Below are 12,310 nucleotides of genomic sequence, written 5' to 3' on the forward strand. Positions count from 1 at the left end.
GGAGGTCCAATTACTCGCAGTGTTTAAACTTGATTTGCCTTTTAAGGAGCCTGCTGTTAAATAGTCTTCGGCTGTTCACAAGCACAAGTTAATTTTCATGATTATACTGCTGTGTTTGCACTGGGATAATGCAATGTACCGGTCGCAGAGACATCAGTAAGAACCCTAACAGGAATAGTTCATCCAGAAATGAAAAATGTCATTTTTTCACCATGTCATTCCAAACCTGTTTGGTTTCATTGCCTTCTGTGGAGCATGAATGATGTTTCATAAACAAATTCCCACAGTGCACTGCTTTTCCCATAATGGGAACTGATGCTGTTAAACTGCCATAGGTGACGATAAAAGAACATTTACACTACCGATCAAAAGTTTGGGGGATTTTAAGAAAGAAATGAATACTTGTATTCAGCAGGTATTCATTAAATTAATTAAACGTGTCATTTAAAACATTTATAATAATAAAAAAGGGTCACGCTTTACAATAAGGTTACATTAGTTAACCACTTTAGTTAACATGAACTAAAATGAACAATACATCTACAGTATTTATAAATCTAAGTCAATGATAATTTCAACATTTAATAATACATGATTAAAATCAAATGTTGTATTTGTTAACATTAATGCACTGTGAACTAACACGAACAACTGTATTTTTATTAACTGACGTTAACAAAGATTAATAAATACTGTAACAAATGTATTGCTTATTGTTAGTTCATGTTAGTTAAAGGGATAGTTCTTGAAATTAAAATTGTCATTTACCCGCCCTCAACTTGTTCCAAACCTGTTCTATTGAACACAAAAGAAGATATTTAAAAAAACGTTTCTAACCAAGCAGAGAGAGCAACCATTGACTACCTTAGTATGTTTTTCCCCTACTATGGTAGTCAATGGTTGCTCTATCTGCTTGGTTCCAAACATTCTTCAAAATATCATCTTTTGTGTTCAGCAGAACAAAGAAACTCATACAGGTTTGGAATAAGTTGAGGGTGAGTAAATTATGACAATTTAAATTTTTGGGTGAACGATCCCTTTAATAGATTAACTAATGTTAACAAAAGACCTTTTATTGTAAAGTTTTACCCAAAGAAGTATCAATATTTCCACAAATTGTTTTCAACTGTTTTTGAAATTAATAATAGATGTTTCTTGTGCAGCAAATCATCATATTAGAATGATTTCTGAAGGATCATGTGACATACAAGAATGATGCTGAAAATTCAGCTTTGCGTCACCGGAATAAATTACATTAGAAAATATATTAAAATTAGAAAATGTACTTTTAAATTCTAATAATGTTTAACAATTTTAGTGTTTTACTGTGTTTTTGATCAAGTAAATGCATCCTTGGTGAGCATAGGAATAAAAAAGCTTACCGACCCCAAACTTTTGAACTTTTAGTGTTTGTTCATTATTGGTATGTGGTACCACACAGTCTCAGCCATAAGCTTCAGGAAATACTTGAAGTAGCATATATGACTTGTGCTCTACATAAGGTTTGACATCAATGACAGGAAACTCTAAAATCAATAACTCCTGAGATGACATCTAAACGAGCCTTATTTGAGTTGTTTTCCGCTGATGAAAAATCATACATGGTTTGAATTACATGAGAGAAAATCACAGAATGTTTCATTTAACTCGTTGACGGGTATTTTAGGAATATGTCACGTCTTTGCCTTGTGTTTCAGTTCCTTTCCATTCCCTGTTAACTTTATTTTCTGTTTTCCCTCCACTCTCTCTACACGTCACTCTCTCGCTGTCTCTCACTCCGTTCATTGGGGCCTGTCTTGCCGCTGGACTGGATGCTTCACTCCTGCATCTGCTTTTATACCCCTTCCACTTCCTCCTGTCCACCCTCCTCTGTCTCCCCTCCATCAAACACACCATCCCGAATCCCAATAGATGAGTTATATTCCCAGAAACTCAAGTACAAAGCCATCAGCGAGGAGCTGGACCACGCTCTCAACGACATGACTTCAATGTAATTCATCTGCGGTCTCTGCCTATGCCTGTGCCCCTCCCCTCCCCAATTACCCATAACCCCCCTCTCCAAATAAGGTCTTGTTTAAAAACTCTGCTATCTCTGTAACTCTACAAGACATATGGTCTGTTATTCTAGGTATTTGATGTCAAGTTGTTTGCTCATTGCAAACTCTTCCCGTGGCTTGTAGAGTCAGTGCATAGGAGTTTGTGTTTTGAATTCATAACTATTGTATCACTTTGTTCAAAATAATCTTGTGAGGAAAATAACTTCTAACTTTCTCAACTTTGGTTAAACTTTTGCTGGTCTATACTTGGGCTGGGCAATATAGCTTTAAAAGTTTATACATTTATGTTGTTATTTAAATATTTAAACTTTTTTTAAGGATATTTTTATTAAATTATATAGTAATATTTAACATTTTAAATAGTTTTTCACTGAAGAAATGAACAGAATATTTATTATTTTGTATATATCAATATAACAAGCATATTAATGTTTTTATCTATAGACACTACCTTTTAAATGTTTGGGGTCAGTACGGTTTTAATTTTTTTTGAAAATTAATACTTTTATTCAGCAAGGACAGATTCAATTGTCCACAAGTGACCGTAAAAAGCTTCGTAATGTTACAAATCTGCTTTTCTATTTTCACATTCAAAGAATCCTGAAAAAAAAAATGGTATCACATTTCACAAAAATATTTAGCAGCAGAACTGTTTTCAGCATTAATATGTTTCTTGAGCAGCAAATCATATTGAAATGATTTCTGAAGTAATGATGCTGAAAATTCAGCTTTGATTCCAGTAATAAATTACATTTTATATCAAAATAGAAAGCAGTGGTTTTGAAGGATGGTATTTCATGTTACTATTTTACTGTATTTTTGATCAAATAAATGCTGCCTTAGTGAGCATAATAGACTTTAACATTAAAAAATATCTTACCGACCCCAAATTTCTGAAAGTTAGTGTATATTTTTAACGAAAACATAGGAATTTGTGTGGCAAAGTAATCACAGAATCGGACTTCCTGATATTGTTGCCATTCTGTCTAAAGTCACCCATTTAATCTGTCATTAGTCAAAATGACAATATTCAGGATGTTGCTTTTATTTTATAACCCAAACGGAATAATAAAGAGATGCCTCATAAAGATTCACTATATCACCCAGCCCTATTGGCAGTACTGTGAAGTCTTAGGCCGTGTGTCCGCCAAATAGTTTTTTTTCCCGGTTGTTTTCAAGGGGAGTGCCACATTTTTAAAACGCCAGCAGTTGTCAAAAGTACAGTTGGGAGCGTTTGAAAGCAGGCGTTTATCAGTGGATATTTTGGGGATTTGCGGTCGATATGCGCACTTTTTGCCAAACTTCTTCCCGGCAGTCAAATCGGCGTTACGTCACGAAAGTGTAGACTCGTAGGAAGACTGCGAGTGTTTAGGGTGACATATGGGACAGGGCCATTGAATCACTCGGTGAAGAGCATTGATCATTGTAGCCAAACTCAGACATGGATGTTGTGTGCGTGAACACAATGGCCAATCAGAGGTTTTTAGAATCCTGCTGAACGGATTCTTAGAGGTACAATTCTCTACCGAATTGATACCGAACTCTTGGTACTTTTGACAACTCTAGCCAGTAGCGTGACAAGGTGCTAATCAGCTGGGGTTTTTCTGGACGCTGAGAGTTCAACTCTAGATGACTCAACTTTTGGTAAAACACAGCGCTCATCACCGTCACTTTTTACCCAGCCGTCCAATCACAGTGAAGGAGGGGCGGGACAAATACAACACCGACCAAACGCCACATTCTGCTTGTACAAAGTCAACAGATGACGACAAGCATAAGAACGAAATTATTTAAAACGAGAACCATAGCAAAAACGTTACATTGTAACGAAATTTTTCTATAGAAACAATACAGAAACGTGCATCTGAAAAATGAACACTTCCGCGGATATCATAGCAAGAAAAACTCTCAAGCGTCCACAGCTAGGAGTTTTTAGGTGGACACACGTCCTTAACCCCAAAGCATGCGATGAATATTCAGCAAATACATCACTGTTTTACAGTGGGAAGCATTTCGCGCTCGGTGGCTTCCTGTGTGTGTGTGTGGTGTTCTCTCTTTTTTTTTGGGGGGTGTAAAATTGAACTACTAACAAGGTCTCCTTCTGTTCAGAAGACAGGCCCAATTGTTTCTGATCTCATCTGTGTCACTATGTAGTAGTTGTTTAAGAGTGTGTGCTGCTTGGTAAGTCAGCCGTGTGATTGTGTGGCTCCCCTCTATGATGATTCAGTGTGCATTGATACGCTTCTAACTCTATCAGAGATCAATAGGAGGCTCTTTATAATAAATGTCCAGCGTCCGTTTGGGACGGTAAGCATCGTGGCTCCCGTGTGTGGTGGTTTCTTCCCTTTTCTCGTGTTTGGTAGTTTTCTTTGTCCCTTGCATCACTCTCTTTTTATTTTTTTCACTTCTTCCCCCGTGCAGATAAATTGTTCATCAAAGACGCCTCCCGCTGGCTGAACGACATCACTCTGCTCTTTCCAGCCTTTCTTTTCCCCTCACCCCTCTATCCCTGCTTCCCTCTCTTCGTCCATCATTGTGTTTCGTTGCCCATCTCTTCTTGTACAGACCTTTTAATTCTTTCTGCTTTATGTAAAACTATATGTAAACCTTCTCATTTTTTTGTTGTTTATTTTCCTTGTCATTTCTATGTGCTTTTATTGCTGTGGCTCTAATAAAGTCAGAAGCATTGGTAGGTGTTGTGGATTTCCTCTATGGTTATTATGACTTGTTATTGACCTTCAGAGAGGTGAAAGCAAGCTTTTGTTCCTCAAGTGTTTAATAAAGCCGATGTCTTATGCGGGGAACGTTCCTAGAGCTCTGCACGTTGGCTTCCACATTTACATGTTAGGCAAATTCATTCGGCCCTACTATTTAAATTTCTGTGGCTTTTTAATCAGGTTTTGTCATGGAAGTAGATGACAGTCACTTCTGTTCTAATGTCGGTTCATTTAAACCACATGATTACCTGTCGCGCTTGTACTGCATTTGTAGGAAATGTTCAAAATATTGCCTCAACCGCAACTTAAATTAACCTGCGACAGTAAACCTATTCTTACGGTTTCATGAGATGGCATTGCTAATACTTTGGGTTGGGTTTTTGAGCATACCCCTAAACCGAAATGTACATATTAAATGCCACTATGAGCATGTCATGTCACATTGTGTTGAGTATTGAGGAGAGATCTCATAGACTTGCATTAGAAAACATGTGGAGATGAGAATATCATGTTCACTACCATAACGCTTTAAAAAACATTTACACAATATAGAAGATAGGATATGGTATTTTAAAGCTACACTGTGTAACTTTTTGTTTATTCTTAGCTAAAAACACTTAGTCCTTTCAAAAATATATGTGCTCATTAATGTATATTTACTTCTTTCAAGTAATGAAGTATTCTCGTAAGTTTATAATATGCCATTGAAAATACATACGGGTGAGGGGTTCCAATGCAGGTCGCCATGTTGCCCCTCCATCTTGAAAGTACATCAGCCAAAGAGGGACATACCCGTAAATTCAAGCTTCGCCTTTCGCGTTTTAACTCTCGATGGCACCGTGTCGAATGTGGACGAGGTCGAACTGGAAGCCATGTTAATCTTGGACTAAATCAGCCACCGTAGGAGTTAAAACGAAATCGGAATTGAGAGGAACAGAAACTAATATTCACTGGATGGTCATATACCTTTTCACCGCTAGATGGGGGAAAATATCACACAGTGTAGCTTTAAAGAAATTCTCCTCTTTCTACTGAACGAGAGTTTTACTATATCTTATTTCATAATTTTACAGCTTGCATTATATTCATTATTCTATATTTAATTTTTAGTTTATATAGTTTATAGCAGTGTTTCCAAACCTTTTTTTATGCCACGGCACAGTTGAGCAGTAAAAAATCCCACGACACAACATAAAATTGCACAAACATGCATTGCTTCAAATGCCATATTAAAACTAGATATTATATTAAAGGTAGTACTCTCATTTAATGTGAAACTTGAGCTTAAGTCAGGGAAGAACACAATAAGGACATATAGGTAGCTATATATGATGTTGTTGATGATGAGAGAACCACAAATTTACATATTGTCGCTGTCGTGCGGAAACCTCGTATTTGTTAAATGAAACAGTCGTATTGTTGTTTTATATAGCTATGGTCAGACACTTGCATGTGGTGTTAATCTCAAGATATAAAGGATAAAGCGCTATATGCACAGGGTTTTATTTGCTTCAAGACTGTAAATACTAGACTAGGACTATTCTCCGCTCTTCAAATACAAAAAACATTAGCTTTTATGGACATAGTGTTTCTTGAGTAAAGAGAACGCTGTACTTACTCAAACATCAGTTCTTTGTTTATCCTCGCATGCAAACAAGCAGAGCTTCAAACTGCGTGCGGAACATTCTCAATGGAGTTATGAGGTTTGACTGACAGTTTGAGGAGCTAATGGATTTACCAGGTTTAGTCACAATCTGTTAAATGTATAATTATTTGTTTAAACCAGCATACAGATGTAAAGGATGACAATAGCATTAGACGAAATGTATAAACACAAGGTTTCAGCCCGACAGTGACGATATTTTTCTTTTTTTTATTATTTTTTTATTTATTTATTTTTTATAACTTTTATTTATCAAATGCAAGAGTACAAACATAAAGTGCATACAAAAATACAATGTTTTTGTTTTTAGAAACTTAACATCGCCCTCCCTCCCTTCCGTGTGACGATATATTCTTATTTGTAGCATTTATTTTTAGGAATTTTATATTTTTCCATGGCACACATGTTGTCACTAGTCAGGACAGAATTCTTCGCTTTGGGTGACTTGTTGTTTTGCGACATTCGGCTCTAAGCTCCTAATCTGCTGTTTATATATTCTACTGAGGTATTAAGAGTTTAGACTCAAGTAGGGTGAATGTCGTCCCGTCACAGTTACGGCTCTACAATAAGGTTTTTTTCCTTCTGCTGGTGTTTTCACTGGGCTTACCACTCAAATTAATGAATGGCATGTTTTTAGCCACATTTTATGTGGTATAAAAAACATCCATTAAATGTTACATTTTAAACTAATTTATTAGGGTAATTTGCGAATGCTTTCATTTTACATTCACATGTTTTTTTTTTTTCTTACAATGAGTTTATTAATTTTAGTAGTTATTTTATTGGCAATAATAGCTGCTGTAGTATAGTGGTTCTCAACTGGTTTGGCCATGGGTCCCACATTTCCCCGTGGTCACTAACCCGCGATTTAGGAATTTTAGGACGGGTTTATTTATTAGAAATGGTTGACATGCACACGAGTACTGTCCCAAATTACTTAAAACACACATAAATTGTAAGAATATCACTAACACTGATGAACCAACAGTATAAGGTAAGGCTATTAAATAGCAAAAAAATGCACACAGTGGAAATTAATGTTACGGGAACTAGTTACCATGGCAAATACACTAACATGAACTTTTATTGAAATGTATGGACTCTGGTCCCGATGAATAGAATGAACATCCTCTGCATGCAAATCCTTCCCAGCTAACACACGACATGCCTGTTATGTAAATTTTGTAGGTAATTTAGGTCATTTCAAATTAGGTAACTTCATGATTTGCTAATTGACAACGCAACTACGACGTTGCATGCTCATTTCCTTTGCTCTTTATCTTTAGTGAAGTGATATACAGTGAGAGTATAAATGTATGACAGTGCAGGAAAGTTATTTTTTGAATAAAATTCTAAAATAAATTTCTTAAGTTACAAAATAACTTTAGAATAATGACACCGACATAAAGCCTGACAACTAAATCAGGACAATGCGGTTTTTCTCAGACAGTCTTTCAAAATAAAAGTCTCGGATCATGAAAAGTTTTAGAATTGTATGTATTTTGTTGTAGTTGTTTCTTTGCACACTCCGGTTGAGAAACCCTGTTATAGTATATACTCTATAGTAGTGTTTTTCACCTGCAGTCCTCTGGACTCTCCTCCCAGGACGTTTTTGATGTCCCCCTGCTCAACACATTAATAAGCTGATGAGTTGACTCGAGTGTTTTAATTAGTGTGACCCTGTTTACACCTGGTATTAAGATGCGCTTGGGGCGACGCCAAATACAGGTGTAAACGGGGTCTAAAAATGTTTTGAGCTTTTCCACTTTCGACCACTTCTAGAGGTAGTCGAAGACCTATTCAACCAGATTGCTTTCATAGTGTAAACGCTTAAGTTTTTGTGTTCGAACAGCCACAAAACCCTTCTGACCTAATGCATAAACATTATGGGAACCACGCTAGCCGTAGCCAGACGGGATTTAAACTTTGTCGGCTGGAGACCCAAGTTTGGTTTGAAGTTGAAAAATGTACCAAGCACAATGTTCACTGACCGTTCCTGATTTCTAAGACACACTCGCCGCGTTCAGCTGGTCTTGAGGCTTTCAGAGCAGAAACAAAAGCTCCTGCTCTCCGTATGTTTTTCAGTCTCTCCGGACGCGTTCATATGTAAATTGCGCGAGCTTATTTCATCCATTAGATAGAAAGATCTGAAAAACCCCATAGACCCTCCCCTTGAAGAAATCAGGTCAGAAGTGGTTGAAAGTGGACAAAAGCGAAGGATTTAGACATCAGGTGTAAATGGGAGTGTCTCCCTTGTCTGCTAGTGATCTGTTCGACCAAAACGCATCTTAATACCAGGTGTAAACGGGGCCTGAGACATCCAGAACATTCTGTTAGGTTGGGCCTGGACTGGAGTTGAGAAACACTACAGTCAGTGTATTACTTTGCTACTTTGGATTGATTTCGTTTGACACTTCCACGACTGTCGCAAGCAATTTTGACCATTTCATCTGTTGTCCAACAACCACACAACACTGTATATTCTGTCAAACTGGGCCATCCTTCTAGTTGAGCCCTGCTAGTGGATACATGTGCTCTTACAAACACCTAGCGATCCCTGCTGTCTGATCCCATCACAAACACCTCCTCCAGGTTGGTTTCAGTCTGAGTGAAATGTTACTAACTTATCCTTCCAGCTGTTCTCATTTCTTCTTCACTCTGTTCTTTCTCTGTTTCTCTCTCTCTCCCTCTCTCTCTTTTTCTTGTCTTAACCTGCTGCGTTGCCCGCTCCTGTAGACCGTCTCTACCAGCAACTTGAGAAAAACCGCCTTCTCTCTAATGAGCTAAGAATGGCCTTGAATGACGACTAAAACTAGTGTGGACTTTGGTTGTGTTTTTGTTTCTGATCACCAAATGGTGTCTAAAAATGAATGCTGTTGTGATTGAAAGTTCAAGGAATGTGTTTTTGTAACAAAGTTACACACTTGCTGCCTTCAAGTCATGTTGGAAAGGTCATATGTAGAATAATTAATTTTTTGAAAAGTCTCCTCACCAAAGCTACATTTTTATTTGATCAAAATTATGTTAATATATTTTGAAACGTAATTTATTCCTGTGATGGTGTATCTGAAGACGGACTGAGTAATGATGCTGAAAATTCAGTGTCACATGATCCTTCAGAATAATATTTTCATGGAAAAAAATTAATATTTTTGTGGAAACAGTGATGCAATACAATTCAAAATGAATTTTATTAATCAAGGATGCATTCAAAGGATTAAAAGTGGCCATAAATATATTTAAAATTCTATTTGAAATGCGTTCTTTGAATTATATTCAAAGAAATCAGGGGTGAAAAAGTATCATGATTTCCACAAAAACATTAAGCAGCAAAAACTGTTTTCAAAATTGATAAGAACCATCACTAATTAAAACCTGATAAATGTGATGTATTTATATTCTATAAATTCTCTTTGCTCTTCTTTGTAGAGAAAAAAACCTTCATGACTTTGTCATTCAGTGAAAGGGAAATTGACCAGTGTCTTTTAGTGCAACCAAAACCGTAATTGCAACTTCCGAACTCGTCCCAGAAGGACTTGAAGGCAGCATTTGGATAATGGATGGCTACCACTTTAATCAGGATGTCATCTAATGCCTTTTGCTTTATGCAAGAGTCAGCACTCTTTAACTGTCTGTTAGATATTATATATTAACACATGTATATCGGTATGTACATATATATATATATATATATATATATATATATATATAATCTCTGCTATGGTTATTTAAATGAAAGCATGAATTGAGTGTGTAAAGCCTGATATAGGCAGTGTTGGGGGAAACGCAGTACAAATAAAAGGTTTGAGCTGCACCCTCTAGTGGTGCAGTTCCTTCAACCTGAGGCTTATTCATTTCACTTCTGGTGTGAAAGGGCCTTTGCATTTGCCAAAAATGAAACTTTTAGGGTTTTTTGTTGTTAAACAAACAAGCAAACCCAGCCCAGGTGAGGGGAAAAGTAGCGCAAAAGTAACACAATGCATTCCATTCCATTAAAAAGTAACAGTTACTTTTTTTTTAAGGAGTAATGAAATATCGCAACGCATTACTTTTCAAAGTAGCTTTCCCCAACACTGTCTGCCGTTTTGAATGAACATGCTCCAGGTATCCACTGCATGTTATTCCCTACATGCCTTGCATTGATATTAACGTGTCTTTCACTTGATGTTCTAACAGAAAAACTCTCACATGCTAAAGAAGAGAACCTCGAAATGAACCAGATGTTGGAACAGACTCTATTGGAGCTGAATAACATGTGAATCCTGGTCACATAGTGATGATGATGTCTGCATTTTGTATTCGTGGAGTTTTTTTTCTTTTTTTCGTCCTGACAATTATCAGATTGAATAACATGTGCCATTTGTTACAAAAAGCTTTAGTTTTTCTTGTATTTTATTTTTTTATGTAATATGATGGTACATGTTCATTTTATTCTGATTGTGCACGAATGAAACAAAGTTAGCAGCGATTGCACTTAATTCAATATATGCACATAACGGTTCTAATGGACACGGTCGAGTCTGAAGCCAAGTTGATTTGAAATTGAAAGGTTTTCTTTTATAGTGTACGTCGGATTAGGTTGTCCTATGTATACTGGTGCTACTGTGAAGGCGGATGTCTAGCAGTGTGTAGCTTATAGAGGTTAATGATTTCACTATATACACTTTCCAATTTGAATATCATTATCTGTGCCAATATTTAGCCCTAAAGGGACTTATTTACACTCCAACTTTTTATTTATTTTTTTTTGTTTTGTTTTCTTCCCATTTTGCTTCAGGATGTCAGGCAACAATTTTTGCAAACGCTGAGTTCTCTTATGCCGAAAACCATGTTGTTCAAAATGTCCTCCATTTTGAATTCAAAAAATATGATGAAATCATATTTGGTTGTGCCTCGTTCATTTTAGTCATTTTAAATGTAGATGTATTAAATGTATGTCATACATGTACAAAGCTAAAATAAATAAAACCACTCCATTTGACATTTTCTAAAGCCTGGGGTCTGTTTTTGAGGTGTTAATAGTTTTTTAGTGCACTTCTCCTCTGAATTCTGTCCTCTGTTATAGCCTTGATATTTACGACAGAGCATTATTATCTTCTCCCAATCATTATGGCAGTAGAGCACAACAGGTGTTTTTTTTTTTTTACTTCGGGTTTCCGGAAGTAAACATTCTTTTTCTCCACAGGGAAATTGGAGATTATTTAACAATAATCCATAAACCTTTAAATACAGACTAACGCTGTTCGAAATCACCCCCTTTATCATCATAGCCTACCATATTCTCTACGTTAGTCAACTAATATATAGTTCACTTGAGGGAGTGAATGAAAACGAGTGTGTGAATTCGGACAGAATGCACTAGAAAGGCTGCCGGTTTTGTTTGTTTAATAATCATTTGAAAGGTATAAAACTGGCAGCTCCAGTAGTAATGAAAATATTTATCTTGAACTTTGTCATGGAAACTAGCATGTATAAACCTTAATTAAACTATTAAATAATGTATATGTGTACAATACGCTGTACACATTGGACCAGTGGTTTGGATAATGGAAGGATGATTCAGCTGTGGGCGCCATCTTCTGGTCCGACGCGGTAATTCACTCGGCTCAAACCTCAGTGCACTGTGGACATTGTTGAGTGTACATCGGATGTTCACTTGTTATGGTGCATTGTGGGACTGAATGAGTGCACTTGATAACATCTACTATATGGTTTTGGACCACTACAAATGGCTGTTCACTTAAATAGTGCCCTATTTCAGGGTATTGGGGCGATTCCAGACACAGCCTGTGAATTATGAGGTTGTTAATCGATGATATTTGCTTCCGATGAAGGTGTCAGCACGCATTTTGTTAACTTATTTTTAAAATTAT

General features: G+C 36.6%; 1 protein-coding gene across 19 annotated transcripts in view; it reads left to right on the forward strand.

Annotated features, from left to right (window-relative positions):
* Positions 1–11,948, forward strand: part of tpm1 (tropomyosin 1 (alpha)) — a 40,463-nt gene extending 28,515 nt beyond the window's left edge. For 7 of the 19 annotated variants that reach the window (XM_079808717.1, XM_079808719.1, XM_079808720.1 and 4 more), the window contains one exon: positions 10,614–11,425. In XM_079808717.1, the coding sequence (XP_079664843.1) occupies positions 10,614–10,696 (83 nt within the window). In that variant the 3' untranslated portion in view covers positions 10,697–11,425. Of the gene's footprint in view, positions 1–1,911; positions 2,090–4,478; positions 5,214–9,173; positions 9,360–10,613 lie in introns of those variants that run through there. The other 12 variants (XM_079808721.1, XM_079808704.1, XM_079808715.1 and 9 more) reach the window with 8 other exon arrangements.
* The last annotated feature ends 362 nt before the right edge of the window (positions 11,949–12,310 follow it).

This window comes from Gobio gobio, assembly GCF_949357685.1.
Source record: "Gobio gobio genome assembly, chromosome: 25".
NCBI classification, from domain to species: domain Eukaryota; kingdom Metazoa; phylum Chordata; class Actinopteri; order Cypriniformes; family Gobionidae; genus Gobio; species Gobio gobio.